The following is a 19,322-nucleotide window of genomic DNA, read 5'->3' as shown; positions in this document are numbered from 1 at the left end:
ATTATTTCTTTCTGGTCGCTTGATTTTTTTCCCCTTGGATATTGGCTATAACGTTCCTGGGCGTATTCAGTTGGGGAGCTTGTTTCAAAAAGTAACCAGTGGATTCATTCTGTTCCACTTGCCTTCTGGTTCTAAGAGATGTGGGCAGTTTTCTTTTAAGATTTCTTAAAAATGTGATGTCTATGCTTTCTTTTGTGACATAGTATTGATGTAGTACAGTGATTCTTAACTTTTTTTCCTCCTTGATATGCTTTCCAGGTCAGCTGTTTGTTTCTATGAGAGATTTTAAATTTTCTTCTTTTTTTCAGTGTTTTGACTTGTTTTAATATCTCCTGTTATCTTATGAAGTGGTTGGTTTCTATTTGGTCTATTTGAATTTTCATGAAATTTTTGCTTGAGCAAGGTTTTGTATTTCTTGTGCCACGCTGTTAATTCCCTTTCCAGTTTTTTTCTCCCATAACTCTCATTTCTTTTCCAAATTTTTCCACTTAATTTATTTTTTAAAAATTAAATTATTTTTTTAAAATTCCCTGTTTTATCTCTTTCAGGTTTTCTAGCTGAATTTGTGACTAAGCTATTTTTCTTTGAGGATTTGCTTGTGGATGTTTTAGAGTTATTCTCTTTTTTCTATATTTTTGTCTTGAGTATCTCTATCACCATAATAACTCTTTATGGTGGGAATCATTTTCTCTTCTTTCATTCTTTCAGCCTATTTTCTTGACATCAGACTTGATACTGGAGTCAGGCTCTCAGCCCTTCCAGAAAGAAAACAGACTCTAAAAGATAGCTCAGGACAGGGACTTGTAAGCTTTCAATGCTTTCAAAGTGGTCTGATCCAAGGAATTTCTGGTTGTTGCCCACTGGTCTGAGCTCTGCAAGTTCCTTTTCTGGTTTTAGAACTGAGTAACAGTAGACTGTTGGACTTCCATGCTACCAGCCATGTGGGAAGCTCTACTGGTTCATCATGACAGAACAGCTTGTTCCCCTTTGGCTAGGATTCCTACTCCTGACTATTCCTTTGTAGGTTTCAGGCTAGGACAGATGCTAGAACTGAGACCCTGCTCTCTTCCTGGGATCTGAGCCACACTGCTGTTCTTTGCTTCAGAACTTGTTCCTTTCTGGATATGACAGGGACTACAGCCATTCCCTAATCCAGAATGCCACCTCTGTGCACATGCCCCTTCTTCAGTCCATCCTGAATCTGTTACTAGGCACTGGGCAGTATGTGACAAAGCTGTCAAGTGGCTTTTGCTCTCCTTTCAGTGCCCTAGTATGGGTCTCCTCTTGCTTTGGTGTACAGTGTTTCCTTGCATTAAAATGCTCTGTACATCTGCTCCTGGTGAGCCTATCCCAGTGTCTGCAGACCTCTCTACCGCCCTGTGTCCACTTGGGCTGGAAAAGAGACTCAGTACTTTTTTCTTGGATTTTCCCATCAATATTTAGTCTGCTATATTTTCTAGATCTGTTTGGATGAGTTTGAGGGGGGAGGGGGGAGCAGCCTACTGTGTTGCTTCCTGTCACTTTACCACCCTGGGTCCCCCTCCAAATCCTGTAAAATCTTTGCATGTGCATGAGAGAGTCCTCAATGTAACAGAAAGGTTTAAAAAGGAACATTTTGTACTACTGAGTCAAATGCCTTCTTGTTATTATAACTGAAAAATAAACACAATATGGTCTTATATTTTCTCTACTTTGAATTGTAACTATAAACATATAGGTTGCTGTGAGAACTGACTACAAAAGATTGCCTGTTCCCTTCTCCTATTTTTATTGAGCATGTGTTTTGTTTCGTATGTAGATCATTCTCACAAAAATCTTCTAAAGATGAGAAAGCAGACATGGACCAGTAGTTAATGATGTTCTCTTAGATGCTTTTGGGGACTATTAATTTCATTTGCAAGTTTCCCCCTCCCCCATTCTTTTGGTATCTTCTCTCTGAAATACCTTAGGACATGATCTTTTAATGTTTTCAAGACATTTCAACATGGATTCCTTCATTGTGTGTTTAGTCTGATCTAGTCCCATATCCCTTCTTTATCTTCATGCATCCCTTTTCTACTTCTTTATATAGTGCACTAGGGATTGAGGTATAAACCAAATATAGGGATTTCTCTTTCACTAATGATAAAAAGTAGATCGTGAAAGAAATGCTTACATATTTGTTCCATGTTATATCCATTTGTCATTCTCTGGCCAGTTTCCTCCAGAAGGAAAGCTTTGTGCAAAGACCTATTGATGGTTAGCATCAGAAATACATTTCAACAATAGTCTTCATAAAATCATAGCCATGAAAGATGTCTTACACTGGATTCAAATGGAAGAGGAAGTCTCTATAGATGACCAAGTCCTCCGAATGCTCTTGTTTACAGATATTATGCTGCTTGCATTAAGTCCTAGAATATTAAACAGTCCCCTCCATGAGATCCATAATTATATAAAAAAATATCAGTCTAATAATCCAAACAGGAAAGAATCAAATGGATGGATAATGCCTACTGCCCAGAAGTACTTGCGATTGCATGGTCATTCCAGTGACTTTTTCCATCAGTACTTACATTCAGGAATGGAAATACAGATGGACAATGAGTTGGGCCAAAAATGAAGTAAGAAGAAAAGAGTGGGCTGCTTTGCACTGGGGAAACTTCACAATGTTTTTAATGTAACCAAGCTGTTCCCTCAGTGCAAAGATCTGTCTTTTTGATACAAATGTTCTCCTAGCAATGTTGTTAAGTTATATCTTGGGATAGCATAAACCTCAAGGAATTAAAATTACAGGTAATTGGATATACAAAGGAGAGATAGATGAATGGTGGGTGTAAGTCAGCTGCTACATATATCTGACGACCTCCACTCAAGAAATAGTATAGGGGATATCATCAAGGAAGTATATGTTAGGCAAAGAAGGTAGGAGGCTATGAGCATATTCAGTAGATCTTCTAAAAGGGTCTATGGAAGAATTTGGACAAGACTCATACAAGAAGGCATGGATAAGATGCAAACTTAAGAATAATGAAGGGATAGTCACATTAATGGGAACACAGATCCTTTAAAATTGAAGATATCCTCCAACAGATGAGTGATAAACTACACAGTACTCCAGTGACCCAAACACCTAATGTTGGAGCAGAATTCTGCCAGAATTCAAACCTGAAATTTTAAGATATTTTGACAATAGAATTCTGAAATGGAAATTATTCAACTACCCCTCAATCTGAGGACTTCACTTAATTGTTAGGGATTAAATCTAAATTAACAGCAATAGCAACAAAAGAGTAAGGAATAAAACGCAGACAAATGACTCCAAAGGAATGTCTTCACTCGGGGAAGGAATTACATAATGTAATGACAGTTTTCAATAGATAAGCCATCCAATGAAGTGGTACTTCAAGACATACCAGGTAGTTTTTGTAGACTAAAGCTGATAGAAGGAATTTTCTATTGATCACTTAATATATAATTTAACGCTAAAACCAAAGTTTTAAGAATTTAATTCCATTCAAATGTCAAATTTCCTGAAGTAGCGATATAAGAGGCCTGTATTCTAATAAAGAAAAGATAATTCAGATTTACCCATTTCTTTACTTCCTGAAAATTTTGGTCCCAAGAAGATATGAAATCATAGATCCAAGGAGAAGGAGATCTCAGTAACCAATATGGTACAAGCCCTTTATTTTACAGATGAGGAAGCTAAGGTCCAGAGGGGTCAATATCACACAGGCAGCAGGTGTCAGAGATAGAATCTGAACCCAGATCTAATGCTCTTTCCTCTGTACCTACAATCATTATGTTTCATTAAGCTTCCTGGAAGTCAAGCCCATTTCTGGCAAACAGCAGTCAATGTGAACTGCATACTTTATACTTTCTATAAACCAGTCACTTTCTATAATCCAAATGCAAATTGGAATAGAAAATACTATCCAAAATTGACTTTTCATGGTTTAATGAACTTTGGAAGTTATTTTTCTCATGAACACAAACATATCAGACACCTAAAGCAGAATTGGTGAGATGTAAAATAAATCTCACCGACCACATGACCAAATCTCTTCTATTAAAAAAAAAAAATCACAAATTGAAAAAAGCCAATAAGACGTCCCACCATAAAGGACATCTAACAGTTGAATTCAAATTCATGTCTGCAAAATTATACAAAAATGTCTCAAACATTTTTAAACAAACTGTTGGTTTAAAATGTTTCATGTTTAAACATTTATTTGACTCAGTTATACCTCTTACTGTAAGTCTATAAAAATGGGAAAGCATGTAACTTCATTCAGGTTCAGCAGCAAAAGAGCATATTACTCTTGGTAACCGAATTCTACTTGAACATTCAAGGGGACAATTTAAAAAGCAAGGTAAAAGAATCACACGTAAAGAAGCTTGTCATGAAACATGAGTTCCCCCAAACTTCCTAAGTCTTCATTCACCGCTGAGACATAGGGCATAAAAGGTCTTACCTTCACATTTTTGTGTTACTTCATTAAATTTGTGTCCAGCAGGGCACTTGCACTCAAATGATCCAACAGTGTTAATGCAATTTCCTCCTTGACAGAGCCCAGGGATGGCTTGGCATTCATCCACATCTGTCATATTAGAGAGAGGGAGAAAGAGAGACACAGAGAGACAGAGACACAGAGAGACAGAGAGAGAGAGAGACAGAGAGAGAGAGACAGAGAGAGAGAGAGAGAGAGAGAGAGAGAGAGAGAGAGAGAGAGAGAGAGAGAGAGAGAGAGAGAGAATGTGAAAGTGATTTCCATTCAGTTTGTTCCTAAGAAAGTAAATTTGACAACCTACCCACAGTGAGGCTAAATAAATTTACCTTCATGTTTTATAACATTTTTATCCTGGACTATGAAAAGATAAACCTTCTGTAAAAATTACATTGTAACATAATAATTCATTTAATAAAGTTGCCAGTCTTCTGAAAGATGACACATGCCTTGCTTTTCCTATAGTCCAATTTCAGTTTCCATCTGTATGAAGCTTTGGGTTTTTGGGTTTTTGCTATGTTTAGGGCAAAACACAAATATGTAATAATTAAAGACTTAGATATTGATTTGTCATCAATGTGCTCAAAAGGCAAAATGTTTGAAAGTATGCATATATTCTTCTCTTTACATAAAAAAAAACCCATAAAAACCTAAACTATAACTAAAATCCCAAGGAAGATGTTTCTAAACTGCTTTACTTCACTTTGTGTAATATTTTGTAAAAAATATTTCAGAAACCAATATAGAGTCTGGCTTTTTGCTTTACTATATGAAGAGAAAGAAAGAATCTACCATTCACAAATTCTCTAATACGTTAGCAAAATGTATTCTTGAAACAAAAAATGAGGGGAAAGGGATACCAAAATTCAAAATATTTATTTTGGTATACAATGTCACACTTTTTTACAACTTGATATATTCAAGAAATATTTAAAAACATAGTGTTCTGCTTCACACATAAAAATTACAAATGAAAATATAACTAGGGTCTTATTTTATTTGATTACTTCACTTCTGCCTGAGTCCAGAACTTTCCATTAACCTGATATATGAACATTTTTATAAAAATTATACAAATCCAAGATGTTACTTTTTAGTTTATTGAGAACTTATTTATAAACAAAATTCCCTACTTCTGTCATCATCTAGTATCCTATTTATCATGGTTTTTGGATAACTAGGAATTCACATTTAGCTTTATTCCCTTCTGAGCATACGTCTCCTGGAGCACAGCATGGAGGGCAGAATAACCTCTTCTTTTGTACTCATTTCCAAACCAGAATCAAATTAAAGCTCAAAGAAGAATGGCTATCCTGCAAGCAGATTCTTGCTAGGTGCTTTTCATCAGTACTTTTAAAACAGATTGTTTTTTAAATGTCAAGGAAGTTTCTGACTATAAAACTGTTTTTGTAAATTAGAAATCTATTAGTGGACATGCAAGGACTCAAGTGGTAAATAAGGGAAGCATATTCTCTCACAAAAATGTAAGCCCATGGTGATGGTCTTTCTCTGGGAAATTAGCACCTGCCCAGGAAAGGGCAGGTTGGACTAAACAATAAGTACTTGTCCATATGTCCATGGGAAAGATGGAAGGCAATACAAGGCAAGAAACATACCCATGCATTAACTGCACATAAGCATGCCTGTCCCCTGCTAGACATAAAGTGTGGTAACATGAGCAGAATTTCTCCATTCATCCAAGGCAATTTCTCAACCTGGTAAAAATTCAAATGAATGGCCACCCCTCTCTCCAAGGGGTTACATCAATTAATAAATTGCCATATATTTCTCAAGTGTCCACTATGGGTTAGGTACTAGACTAGGCACTTGATAGACAAACACAAAAATGAAAACAGTCCTTTCCCCTAAGGAAGGGAGGCAACATGAGCCTATACCTGTTCTCTAACCTTTAGGTTGGAGAATTGGGCTCACTATCAACTGACTCTAAAGTGGCAAACCCCTCAGTTCATCTCCTTTGTATGGAATTTTATTTGTTTCCATTTTCTGAGGACCTCAGAGTAATAGGATTGTGGTGCCCAGGGCACCTGCAAATTAGGTTGCAGGATTTGTATATCCCAGGAAGGGAGAGCTGGCCCAAATCTGAAGAAATAATCACATATGCCCTTAAAAAGAGAGAGAGAGAGAGAGAATGGCAGAATCACTGAAATATGTAAACACTTAATAAATGCTTGTTGATTGATTAACCAGGTTCTCCATCTGGCAAAGCAGATACAGAGAATGATCATCCAGTCCCTAGAGTCTTGTATTATTTTTAAGCAGAAACATAACTCTCTCAATTCCATAGCCTTTTTTCATCTCCCATAAACTGATTTTCATCCTAGACGCTCAAGAGTAGAGGCAGAGTGTATGTTTCTGAGAGGAAGCGGATGAAGCCAACAGGTGGCAAAGGTTGGTGGAGGAAACAGTAGGAGGTGTGAAATAAACAGCAAAATTCCTCAATATCAGCCCCCTCTTCCCTTTTTCATCCTCCACATCCTCAATTTGTTAACAGGGGCTACACTCTAACCTCTGGATATTGCTCTCTACTGGACAAATTAGCATTGAAAAATACATTTTACTGACATTTTTAAAAGTCCTACAATGATTGCTTCAAAAACCCCAGGGAATTGAGGGGCCCCACAATTGCTCTTGACCCCTCTAAACATATGCCTCTGCACATTGGGGTACAAAGAAACCAGTTAATCCACAATGTAACAGATGCTAGCCAAGAGCACACAGAGCACATGGGTGTGCACCAGGAATACTATTTGGCCAGTGAAACAGGGACACCCACGGAAATATGTATTTAAAGCCAAGTTCTATTTTGTTGCATAGTATCTAAAAAAAAATTGAAACTGAGCATAAAAAATGACTACCCAAAGTGCATAAAATATTTACGTCATGTGGGCATAGTCTAAATTTACCAAAAATACATCAACTTGTTTGAGTACAGTGAAGATAGCTAAATAAATTTGCGCCCCTCCCCCCCTTATAAAGATAGAATCCTGGGAGTTTTTGGTCTCCATTGGTTCACTACATAGTTGCCCCTGTTAACTTTCTCCTGTTTCCTGCCAGACATCCAGACAATAAAAGAATCTGTACAGCTGGAAGACCTGGAATAAAAGCCAAAAGCAGTTGCAAGGGCTTCGATGGAGAAGCATGCTCAGAAGACAGCCACATCTGGGGAGATTTAATATTCTGTAACAAATACACATTTATTTCTACATTGTATAGAACGTATTAAGAGGACATTTTAAGTGGCACTGAGTCTAATTTTCTTCAGGTCAGATAAGTATAACCAAAGAGACAAGGGGACACCTACAAATTTAACCAACTTTTAAAAAAAGGCTAGGAAAAACAAATAACATGTTCACAGATCTTGCTTTGTGTTGATACCAAGCATTCCTCTCAATACAAAGTCACACTGTCCCTGGAGTCAGAGGTATACTGAAGCAGCTCTGTCAGATCAAAAGAAGGAGCTGCTAGGAGGGAAAAATTTATTAAGATTTTGGCTGCTCTGACATGACCCAACTTACCAATGCATTTACTCTGAACATCATGTACTCAGCAAAATCGTGAAGCATTAATTACAACCAACATTTTTCCCCAATCCTTTACACATATACAGGAAAGCAACTACCCAGAGCAAGGGAGGTCAATACAATTAATGCATTAATTAACTAATCCGTGAATAATATTAAGGAGAAACTAGCTCCGGACTTACCTTGACAAGCGCCTGTTCGGATGTTTGGGATGAAGCCTCGGCGGCAGGGGTGAGGCTGGGCTGGGCACATCTCACAGGGATGACCCCAAGCTCTTCCTACTGTGGCACAGCACAGAGTTTTCGTACAGACAATCCCGCTGAGCTGTCCCTGGCACATCTGGTTGGTGACCAGTGTGAAACATGGGCCTGTTCTGTAATCTGAAAAGAGAAAAGGAGAAGCTCCTTGAGGGCCAAGAAAGCCAAATACCCTTATGAACAGAAGTCATATCAATGGAAGAGTTACTATAGGGATAGCAGTGGCCAGCTGCTCCTCTCCAGTGACTACAGAATAAGGAACAGGGTGTGAATGCAGCACGAAAGATTTAGGCTACCTAAATCAAATCATTTCCTGATGTTAATACACAGTCAGCCATGGCTCTTCTTTCCTGGGAAACCTCTGTTTGCTATATAATGAAGACAGGAATTTCTAGAAACAAAACCTCACACGACCCTACCCCAAAAGATATTAAATATTTATTACGAATGCCACTAATAAAGAGCTAAAAACATGCTGACCTGTGAGCAACAGGACAATCCCATAAGTCTAAGAGAAAGAGGGCTGGCCTGGCAATCTTGGAAATGAGCTAAAGCTAATCATCCCTAAAAGAAAAAAACTAATAGCATCTTCAACTGTATTGAGAAGTTCCTGTTTCAAGACCAAGGAAGTGAGAATTCTGCCATTCTCTCTTCTGGTCAGACTATATCTGGTATATGATGTTCAGTTCTGGGCACCACAGTTTAGGAAAAATGGAGTCAGACAGGCTGGAGAATGTCCAGAGGAGGGTAACCACGAAAGGAAAGAGCCCTCCGTTTAGAGCTACCTTCAAGTATCTGAAGAGCATAGAACAGCGATTAGGGAAGAACCAGGAACACGAGGTGGAAGTTGAACATTTAAATTTTACGTCAGAAACCCCCCAACATTTTTATAATTAGAGCTGTGCAAAAGGAGAATGCTGAGTCTCAGCAGGAGAAAGACACCTCACTGGAGATTTTCAAAAAGATGCTACGTGACTAACTGTTGGTTTTGTTGTAATGGATATTCTTCTTGGAGTTTTGAAGTTTCAAATTTGCCCATTTCTGACAAAGACATCACCACTCTTTTCCATCTCTGAGGTTCATAACCTTGGTACAGTCCTTGACTCCTCACTCTCCCTCATCCTATAAATCCAAGCAATTACCAGATCTTACCATGTCTACCTTCACTGCTGGCATCTGCTTCCTCTGTCTCTTCACACAGCAACTAACTACCTTAACTCAGACCCTTTCATATCTCACCAAAACTATTGCAAGACCCTCCTTACCTTGTATCTCTTACTACATCATTCCATCCTACACATTTCTGCTAAAGTGATTTCCCTACTTTTGCCCACCCCACCTTAGTTAATGATGAGGATAATGGGCTCAAAGTACAGTGGATCTTGGGAGCATGAATGCTTGGCAGGCTAGTCTGAAGAGCTATTACTAGGCTAATCAGAAAATTATCCAGCAGCCCACAAAAGATTAAAAAAAAAACAAAAACCAGACACTGGCAACCCCATGTCATTTTAGTAACCAACTCTTCCCTAGAGAATATAACAGCTTTTAATCCTCATTGTAAGCCTCTTCCCCATCAACTCACTCAGTTCCAGAATGATTGGTACATTCCAGTCAGGGGGAAAAGCTGTGTCAGCTAGGGTAGTTCAAATTTCCAGAATATATTTGTAAACAAATCATTATTATTACTTCTATCTAACATAATCAACTCAATTGAACAATGTCTATTTACTTGAATAAGTGTTCACACATTAAGAAATTTTAATAATATTTTTTCATCTTTTAGCAAGAAATGACAAAGACAATTACAGTCTGTAACCTCTTTTTATGTTAAACAAAGTCTTCACACTTTAAAAAATGACAAAAAAATATTATTTGTAACCTGAACCTACACACTCTAGACTGTTTTGAAATATGACTACTCTTAAAGTCATACTGTATGCCACAAGAGATGTTTGACACCAGTCCCCTTTAGGGTTATAATCTAGTTATTTCTCTCTAAGGATCTTGATAGGTAGATAGACAGATAGACAGACAGATAGATAGATAGATGGATGGATAGATAGATAGATAGATAGATAGATAGATAGATAGATAGATAGATGATAGATAGATATACATACATATACATATATATGTCCAGATACATACATACATATATACACTATTATCTGAGTCCTTATGTTGAAAGGTTTTCTTATGAATAACCTGAAACTTAGCTAAATACAAACTTACCTTACTATAAATAATTCTTGATTATCAGAGACATTCAACTGGGGAAAATTCAGTTTTATAGAAGGGTTAGGAAGGGAATGGTGCACAATGGACTGTATAGCTGCACTGAGCAATCCCCTGGAGGAGATTATTTGGGGAATTCAGCCAACAAGGGACTTGGAGGTAGGGGTGGGAGAGAGGCAACAGGATAAAGGTCTGTTTGCTAGTAAAGGACCTTCTGAGTTCCTCAGTTCTTTCCTGGCTTAGCCTCTGCTGGTACCTTCTTACCTTCCTGATTTCCTGGTTCCCAGATCTCTTGCTCACACTTTACATGGTAAACTCTGTCCCTGACCCCTATTCTTTAATCTTCTAGTTCCCAGGTCTTTGGCCTGTGAGTCAGTATGCGATTATTCATTTTACAAAATAACTGACCAAAAGATTCTCTGGGACAATTTCCATCAATATATCTCTTACATAAAGATACAGTTATATAGGATTTTAAACTAAAAAAAAAAAAAACCCTGATAAAATAAGGAATTAGCAACTAAAATACAAATTTAAAAGTATTTAATAAATTTAAGCCATTATTATTTGCATTATTAATAAGCTTATGTTTATCTCCAAACTGAAAATTTAGGGACTTTCAAATCATAGGTACACATAGAGAGTAGGCCGAGTGCTTTCCTCCGTGCATTACCCCCATTTACACTATAGAGACAAGGTGTCCCAAAAGTCTCAGTGAAGTTTTACTCTGTGCAGTACTCTGCATATCATGTGTATATTTGCATGTTGTCTTTGCCATTAATGAGTGAGGTCCTTAAGGAAAGGGACTATGTTTTTTTCCTTTCTTTGTACCACTAGCATTTAGCACAGTGCTAGGAATATAGTGTGGGCAGCTAGGTCGCCTAGTGTGGATAGAGCGCTAGGTCTGGAGTCAGAAAAACGCAAGTTCAAATCTGGCCTCAGACACTTACTAGCTGTGTGATCTTAGGCAAGTCACTTAACCCTGTTTGCCTCAGTTTCCTCATCTGTAAAATGAGCTGGAGAAGGAAATGGCAACGCACTCCAATATCTTTGCCAAGAAAATCCCCAAATGGGGTCACAAAGAGTCAGACATGACCAAAACCTCTAAACAACAAAGGGCATGTAGTAATTGCTTGCTGCCCGTTGACTAACTTCAACAACTCGGTGACTCCAGCCACAGCATGACTTGGCAGACCAGATCTATAAAATATTCTAAATACTGAGACAAAAAGAAAAGGAAGGAAACATAATACTGAAAGCTGTAAATTTAGAGTCCCAATAGTGAGAGATTCTTCATGTTCTCTTCATAAGAAAACTCTTTAGTTCACAGTATAGATGTGTGGCTGTTGATGAAAGATCTAAGGGTTGGAAAAGTGAAAGATAATGTGCCACATAGGAGCAGAACAACTGCTATGCCAAAAGTACCAGGATTCCCTAGCGACAGCTACTGTATACTCCCTTTCCCCCAACAAGCCTGAACTGCGTTAGGTTAAACTCAATCCCACTGCTTAGAACAGGGGTCAGTAAACTGCAAGCCCATGGACCACATCTGGGCCGGTTTTGGTACAGCCCATTAGCTAAAAGTGGTTTTTACATTTCAGGCCATACAATAACAGGGAGCAAATTGAATTTACCACTGAGTCATAGTCTGCTGGCTTAGAATGGTGCTATGCACACAGCAAGAACTTGATAAAAACGTCAAATTAAATTCCTCACGAAAAGGTCTTCAGATCAACGTACCAAGAGAATGTTGTTCATTTGTTTGTTTGTTTTGGCAGGGTGATAGGACTGATTTTATGATGGAGATAAATAACAGTGGGAGTGAACAAAAGCTGAATAGTTTTTTCAGACAGTTTTGCTGGAATGTATCAATTCCATAAAACAAGGTCCCTGAATAATGACAATCATTTACCGTAATCTAATACTGATGACTGGATGTGATAAATCTCTAATATTGAAGTATTTACCAATAGGAATACTTTTTCTCTTGATTCCACTTATCCTTTCTATTTTATTACCACTATAAAACATCAGATTTTGTAATAGCTACCAGATTTCTACAGTGTTACCTGTAACTCTGTGAGTTGTAGGCCTCAATGAATGGTTTTTATTTTATGTAAATACTACCCTGTTTTGTTGGATATGACATAGAAATGACTATTTATTCTTGAGACATTTATATAACCTCCACAATGAAAAAAAATCATTAGACTATAATAGAAATTGTTCTATTTGCAAACTTTTATGGGTCATCATTTTGCTTCAAGATGACAGGCTAAAAATAAGAAGATCTAGTTCACGGTATATTTTGATTCTCTTCAGTAGGGTATCAAATTTGTTCAGATTCAGTCAACCAACCTCGTGGAAAGTATTAAAGAATAAATCAAAATTATAAAGAAACAATTGCCAAGTAGTCAAGTATGCTAAAGTTACAAGATGGGCTTTGTTGGGTATAGTCAATAAGAAGATCTTACCTCTGTGCATCATGTCATGTAATAATTCCCTGAAATACTAACACTGCCCTTTTGAATACACTATAAAATACATCATGTATTTCTTTGGTTCAATTCTTTGGAATAGTAAGTACAGGCCTCAACAAAATTCTACCCCCAAATCTGCTTGGTGATTGGGGTGACCTGGGTTCTTAAAATCTATGCCAAGCTATGGTGTGTTTCACCAAACTGAAAAGGATTCGATTACAGGACTGGTCACTGGCCCCCAAGTGAGGAGTTCTGGGAGGCATGTACACTCATAAACCATCCTAAAAAGGTATAGAAGGAGTTGCAATCCATATTCATAGAAGAAATATATCCTCATGGATGCAATTACATATTTTGAAATATGTAAGTATTAATTACAGGCACTTAATATAGACCTTTTGATGGATGCCTGAAAGACAAAACAGGTGGATCAAGATGGGATCAGAAAGACGAGATCATATGAATCAGGCAATAAGACCTCGCTAGAGATTCTTCAATGCCTAAAAGCTATTTTGTCCATCAAGAAGAAAATATTACCTGGCAACCCTTTGTCAGATCTCAATATCCATGAAAAGCAGAATCATCAAGATATCTTCTCTCTTTAAAAACTTCATAAAAAGTAAGAAGGAAAGGGTTTTGACCTTCTCCCCTTTCAGATAATTAACTAAGATAAGTGTAATGTTTTAACAAAATAGATTTATATCCACTTTGTCTCTTCTTTAAAATCCTATAAGGGGAACTTTTCACATGTGTTTTCTCCTTACATTGCTAGTACAGAAAGTAGAGAAGTGTTCAAATCAGATGCAAGCTAGGATTTTCACAAATAGGTCAAAGTTCTATTAATGAGATAGATCAATATTATTATGCTTATTCATGCTGAAGATGCCACTCAAAAATCTGTCCATTCAGGCTTTTCAAAGACTGCCTTGAAATGTCAGATAAGCAAAGGAAAATATGAGTGTTCTTTTATCTCTTTCCTGGGCTCAGATCTTGACATGCCAGAATCCTTCCTCCACCATTCCCCCATGAAATGTTCACCTTCCTCCCCTCCTGTGTTTCGGATTTCTTTTTAGGTGTTTTCTTTTCTCTCTCCACCTTAGAATATAAGTTCCTTGAGGGTAGAGACAGTCTTCCGGTACTTAACACAGTGGTCCAGCACTCAGTAAATGCTTAATAATTTCTTCTTGACAACATTTGATTGGTACATGCCCTCCTCCCTGAGAGAAATCATTTCAGTGATACTCATACTAAAGACTCAAAGAATCCCTTGACCTACTGAGATCAAATCCCAATAACCCCCAACCCCAGGAAATCTTCCAACATCTCTTTCTCCACTCCAGCTCTTGGTTTGCCTGCCTATTACAACTGAGAAAAAGCACAAAATGACACTGATGTTCACCACAATTCATCATAAATTTGGACTGCAGGACAGTTGAACCCTTATTGCTGATCAGAAATCTCAACTGCAGGGAATAATTTGGGTCCCTTCGGTGGGGTAAAGAATATATATCTGGATCTTAAAACAAAACAAAACTTCTGGGGAGGACTTTATTACTGTAGATTTCACTTCTCAATCAAATTTGGATACATGTGGTTTATGACCCACTTTATTAAGGCAGCCAGAGTCGTGCCATTTAATTCAGCTCTGCAACCACAGAAGAATTTACCCACATTTCAAATTCCTTACTAACAAGTCTAATTATTCACAAGCATCCATTCCCATAACCCTTAAATAGCACCAAATTATATTTACATAGTATGTTTCCAGATTGTCACTCTGCTAGACAAAGACTGTGTCTAATTCAATGCTGGTTTGGGATCAAATAACATTTATACACAGCTTTAAGGTTTTTAGCCCATCATGTGATGAATTTAGTTTAGATGAATTTAGCTCTCGTTTAGTCCTTGAAACAATCTAGTAAAGTAGGTGCTGATTATTTTCTCAAATTTGCAGGTAAGGAAGCTGAAAGATGTAAGTGATTGATTTGCCCAGGGTCCCATAGCGGAGACATGATAAAGATGAAGTTGATGCTCTAAGAGATCTCTACTCCCCCCCCCCCATAACTACCCCCAACTCCAGAACTCTTTGCATATCACCCTATTACCATTAGTACTTGTCCTCAACATCAATTATTATTACCAAGACAACTGTAATAGAGCTTTAACAATACTTTTGCAAATTATTCTAAATTTTAAAATGATACCATAATATCCCTAAGAACCTGGGCAAAAGATCTGTCTTCCCTCAAATTCACAGTCTTTGCTAAAACGTTTAAGTGATTATGCTCTGCTTGATCTGTGAGAAATTTTGCACCCACAGCTTCCCAACCAAAGACAAATGTTCTAGAATCTTCATGGCTAAGCTCACCTAGTATGCACCAGTCTTATTAAATCTGCCCTCAAGGCTTCAGATCTAACCAAGGTGCTTGCACAGCCCAGAGCAGTACTGTGGCCTCCAGTATTACTCCACTTGCATTTCTAATTAGCCCTTGCCCTGAGGCAACAGTGCTGCTTACACAGAAAGGAGAGCATGTGGTCCTCGAAGTCGTGTCCCTGTTACCCATTTCCTGAATTCAAAGAACCACAAAACTGCAGGGAAGACACAAGGTTATAATTTGGGGCACTAGTCTCCAATTATTTTAAATCCTTCTTTTCACAAAAATTACAAGCAAAGGAATGAGATATCAATTTATCCATGACAGAGAAGATCACTAAATGTCTTTTTTACAGAGTAGTTGGTTTGTCAGACATTATTAACGTGTGCTGTTTTTTTCTTCCTGGTAAAGTAGGTTCAGGTGCTGGATGTGGAGACAAGAAGATCTGGGTTGGATTCCTACCTCTCTGGGTCTCAAGTTCCTCTTGTATAAAATAAAGGTAATAATACCTCAGGATAATGATCCTTGTGAGGAAAAAAGGAGATAATCTATGTAAAGTGCTCTGCAAACTTTAAAGTCCTCTAGAGATGTGGTTTTTCTTCTTCTTCTTCTTCTTCTTCTTCTTCTTCTTCTTCTTCTTCTTCTGCTTCTTCTGCTTCTTCTTCTTCTTCCTCTTCTGCTTCTTCTTCTTCTTCCTCTTCTGCTTCTTCTTCTTCTTCCTCTTCTTCTTCTTCTTCTTCTGCTTCTTCTTCTTCTTCCTCTTCTTCTTCTTCTTCTTCTGCTTCTTCTTCTTCTTCCTCTTCTTCTTCTTCTTCTGCTTCTTCTTCTTCTTCTTCTCGTATTATTAATATTATTACTGTCCTTTTCAAGAGAGGAATTCTATGCACTTTTCCAAAAAGCAAATCTGAAGCAAAGGGATTCCATAACTCCCACAAATTTACAAAAACTGTTTCTTATCTCTAATTCAGTGTTTCCTTTTCTGGTCCAATTTTGTCCCCTGCCTTACAAGAAACCTGCTAATCTATTACAAAGGTCTTGGAAAAACATAAGGTGACGAGAGAGCAGGCTGACCAGAAATTGGAGCTGTCCTATCACGAGCATTTGAATTGTGGAGATCAAGAAGGCTCTCCTACATACAGTGGGGTAATGGCAATAGCTTCTAGCCAAGGTAACTTCCTTAATGTACCAGCCCTTAAGGAAAGGTTCATGCTAGGTTATTAATTCATTTATAAGACCCTACAGTGACCTGTTTATTGGTTCTACCCACTTCTCTTTTATCTAATATGTTATTAATCAGAATTTTTCATTAATTAGTACTGCTACATATTTATAGTCTGGCAGTATAGTAAGGATATAAATATATATTTTATATATAGGTATATATAGTATACCATTGTAAGGATACATATCATTAATAATGAATTAAAGATACAAATTATTTTCAGAATTTACCTCTTTATTCAAAGAAATATGGGAATTTTTATATGAAATGAAGTAACGTAAGAGCCTAAAGGCCAGCATACATGTCACCGAGAATTAGCTAGTTAAACATAATACATTTTTTCCCCCTTGGGAGAAGAAGGACAAATCTATGGTATCACTGGTGGACAGTGGTTTGGAAAGGACACTCCCTCTCCCAATGATATTCTACAACTTAAAAATCTTAGAGGATTTCCCAAGGTCAGTGAAGGATTCAATAATTTGCCCAGGGTCACACAGTCAAGATGTGACTCCTGGACTTGAATAGGGGTCTAGCAGAGAAGCTCAGGAAGGATGAGGAAAACAAGAACATGGGATCTTCTATACTGAAGTCACTACACTTTGATTATATTAAACTGAAAAGCTTTTATGGGAACAAAATCAGTGTAGCTAGGATAATAAAAGAAATTATCAATTAAGTCAAAACTATCAAATATCTCTATAAATGTTCAATACACAGGGAACTAACATAAATGTATAAGTCCAAGAGCCATCTTCCAGTGGATAAGTGGCTAAAGGACAAACAATACTCAAAAGAGTTGCAAACTATTGGCAATCATATGAAATAAGAAAGCAACAATAAGAGAAATATAAATGTAAAAAAAGCTTGAGGTTTCTCCTCACACCCAACAACCTGGCAAAGATTACAGAAGAGGGAAATAGTTAATTTTGGTGGAACCATTGACAGAGCTGTGAATTGGTTCAAACACTCTGAAAAGCAATTTGGAATTATGCTACAAGTGTCCATACTCCTTTACCCCAAAATCCCACTGTAAGATGCATATACCATAAGGAATTCAAAGACAGGGAGAAGAGTTCATAAAAGAACAGGTTCAACAGAAGAACTCTTCATAGGAGCATTTTCTCTGGTAGCAAAGAACTGGAAATAAAGTACAATATCATACTGGGTTATGGGTAATTTTTTTTACAGCACATATATGCAACAGGCTATATTCCTGGCTTGCAAAGGATAATTATGATAAAATCAGAGGCATAGGAAGACTTATATGAACTGATGAAGAGTGAAATATGTAGAATCAGGTAAAGAGATGTTAATAATGTACATGGAAAGAACAAAAACTCAAATTGAATGATGCGTAATTTAAAAATAAACAGTTTAGATCCCAAAGAAGAGTTGATAAAATGTACCTTCTTGGCAGAAGTGAGAGACTATGGATTTGTAAAACTGCAGATGCTGTCAGGCATAGCTAATAATGCTTATTATTACTTCTAAATGGCTTTTTTTCCTCCTTATTTAAAAATCTTTGTTACAAGGAAGAACCTACCAGGTAGACTAAGGAAAAGGATATATTCAGAAATGAGGTAATGTTAAAAAATGAATAAAAATAAGTCAATATACACATCTTTCTGAGATAAGAGTATGCAAGAAGTTACACACAAGAAGACTCCCAATCAGGGGACAGGTAGAGGGAAAAAAATCTAAGTTTCATGGTAGTGATTGTAGAACATTAAAAATAAATAAAATGAATAAAAAAATAAAAAAAAGAAGACTCCCAATTTTCTTTGACATTAGCATCTTTCTTGGGATACCCTCCCAATTTATCCAGTATAAATCATGGTCATATGTATCTTGTTTACATGCTGTCTCCCCTATTAGACTGTGAGCTCCTAAAGATAGGAGCAGGCACCTAATAAATGCTAGTTGACTGACTGATGACAAAGACATATATAATTGTTTACCATCTTTTATTTGGTTCATTCGTTGATTTCAGCTTACATGTTCATCTGTTCCTGTTGGTATATTTGGAAATCTGACCTGGTCAAAATTAAATCAAAGTAAAGTCCATGCACATTTTTAAAAAATCTACTATCTCTTTCTGGTTGCTACTACTGATAATGAATTGAATTCATCACAGAATAAATAATGTAGATGTGGATAGAAAAATACATTTTCTTTCTCAAATATTAAGGAAGTGGGAGAAGAAAGAAAAAGGGAAAATATGTGTGATTGAAAAAACTTAAGGAGACACAGTAATCTATAACTGAGAAATTTTATTAACATCAAATATTTTAGACCTGTATTCCTTTTAAGTTTTAATTAACTTGTAAGCCACTTGCCGACTTTCTTTCCTTTTCTTTTAAAATCATTTGATCTCTCTTATGTCTCTAAATTGGATTGGAAGATTCTTGGAGGCAGGGACTATCTGCACATTTGAATCCCTGGAGCTTAGGACAATGCTTAAGAAATAACAAACATTTAATAACTGACTTTTCATTCATTCATTCATTCGAGCACCTTTGTTTGAACTGTACTTAAACTGTCTTGTTGCCTGGCACAAAGGGTGTTAAATTTATTCTCAATTCTATACAATTTTTTAAAAGTTTCTCTCCCTGGGAAGACTTATATGAACTGATGCTGAGCAAAAGGGGCAGAACCAGGAGAACTTTGTACACAGCAACAACCACAATGTGTGAGAACTTTTTCTGGTAGACTTAGAACTTC

General features: G+C 37.0%; 1 protein-coding gene across 1 annotated transcript in view; it reads right to left on the bottom strand.

Annotated features, from left to right (window-relative positions):
* The window catches only part of FBN1 (fibrillin 1), a 290,028-nt gene that overhangs the window by 146,326 nt on the left and 124,380 nt on the right, over positions 1–19,322 (bottom strand). The window contains exons 6-7 of the mRNA XM_072624719.1: positions 8,215–8,412; positions 4,458–4,583 (exon numbers count right to left, since the gene is read on the bottom strand). Coding sequence (XP_072480820.1) covers positions 4,458–4,583; positions 8,215–8,412 — 324 coding nt within the window. The remainder of the gene's footprint in view (positions 1–4,457; positions 4,584–8,214; positions 8,413–19,322) is intronic.

The sequence above is a fragment of the Notamacropus eugenii genome, chromosome 7, assembly GCF_028372415.1.
Source record: "Notamacropus eugenii isolate mMacEug1 chromosome 7, mMacEug1.pri_v2, whole genome shotgun sequence".
NCBI lineage: Eukaryota > Metazoa > Chordata > Mammalia > Diprotodontia > Macropodidae > Notamacropus > Notamacropus eugenii.
The sequence above is the reverse complement of the archived record's forward strand: the minus strand, read 5'-3'. Positions and strand labels throughout refer to the sequence as shown.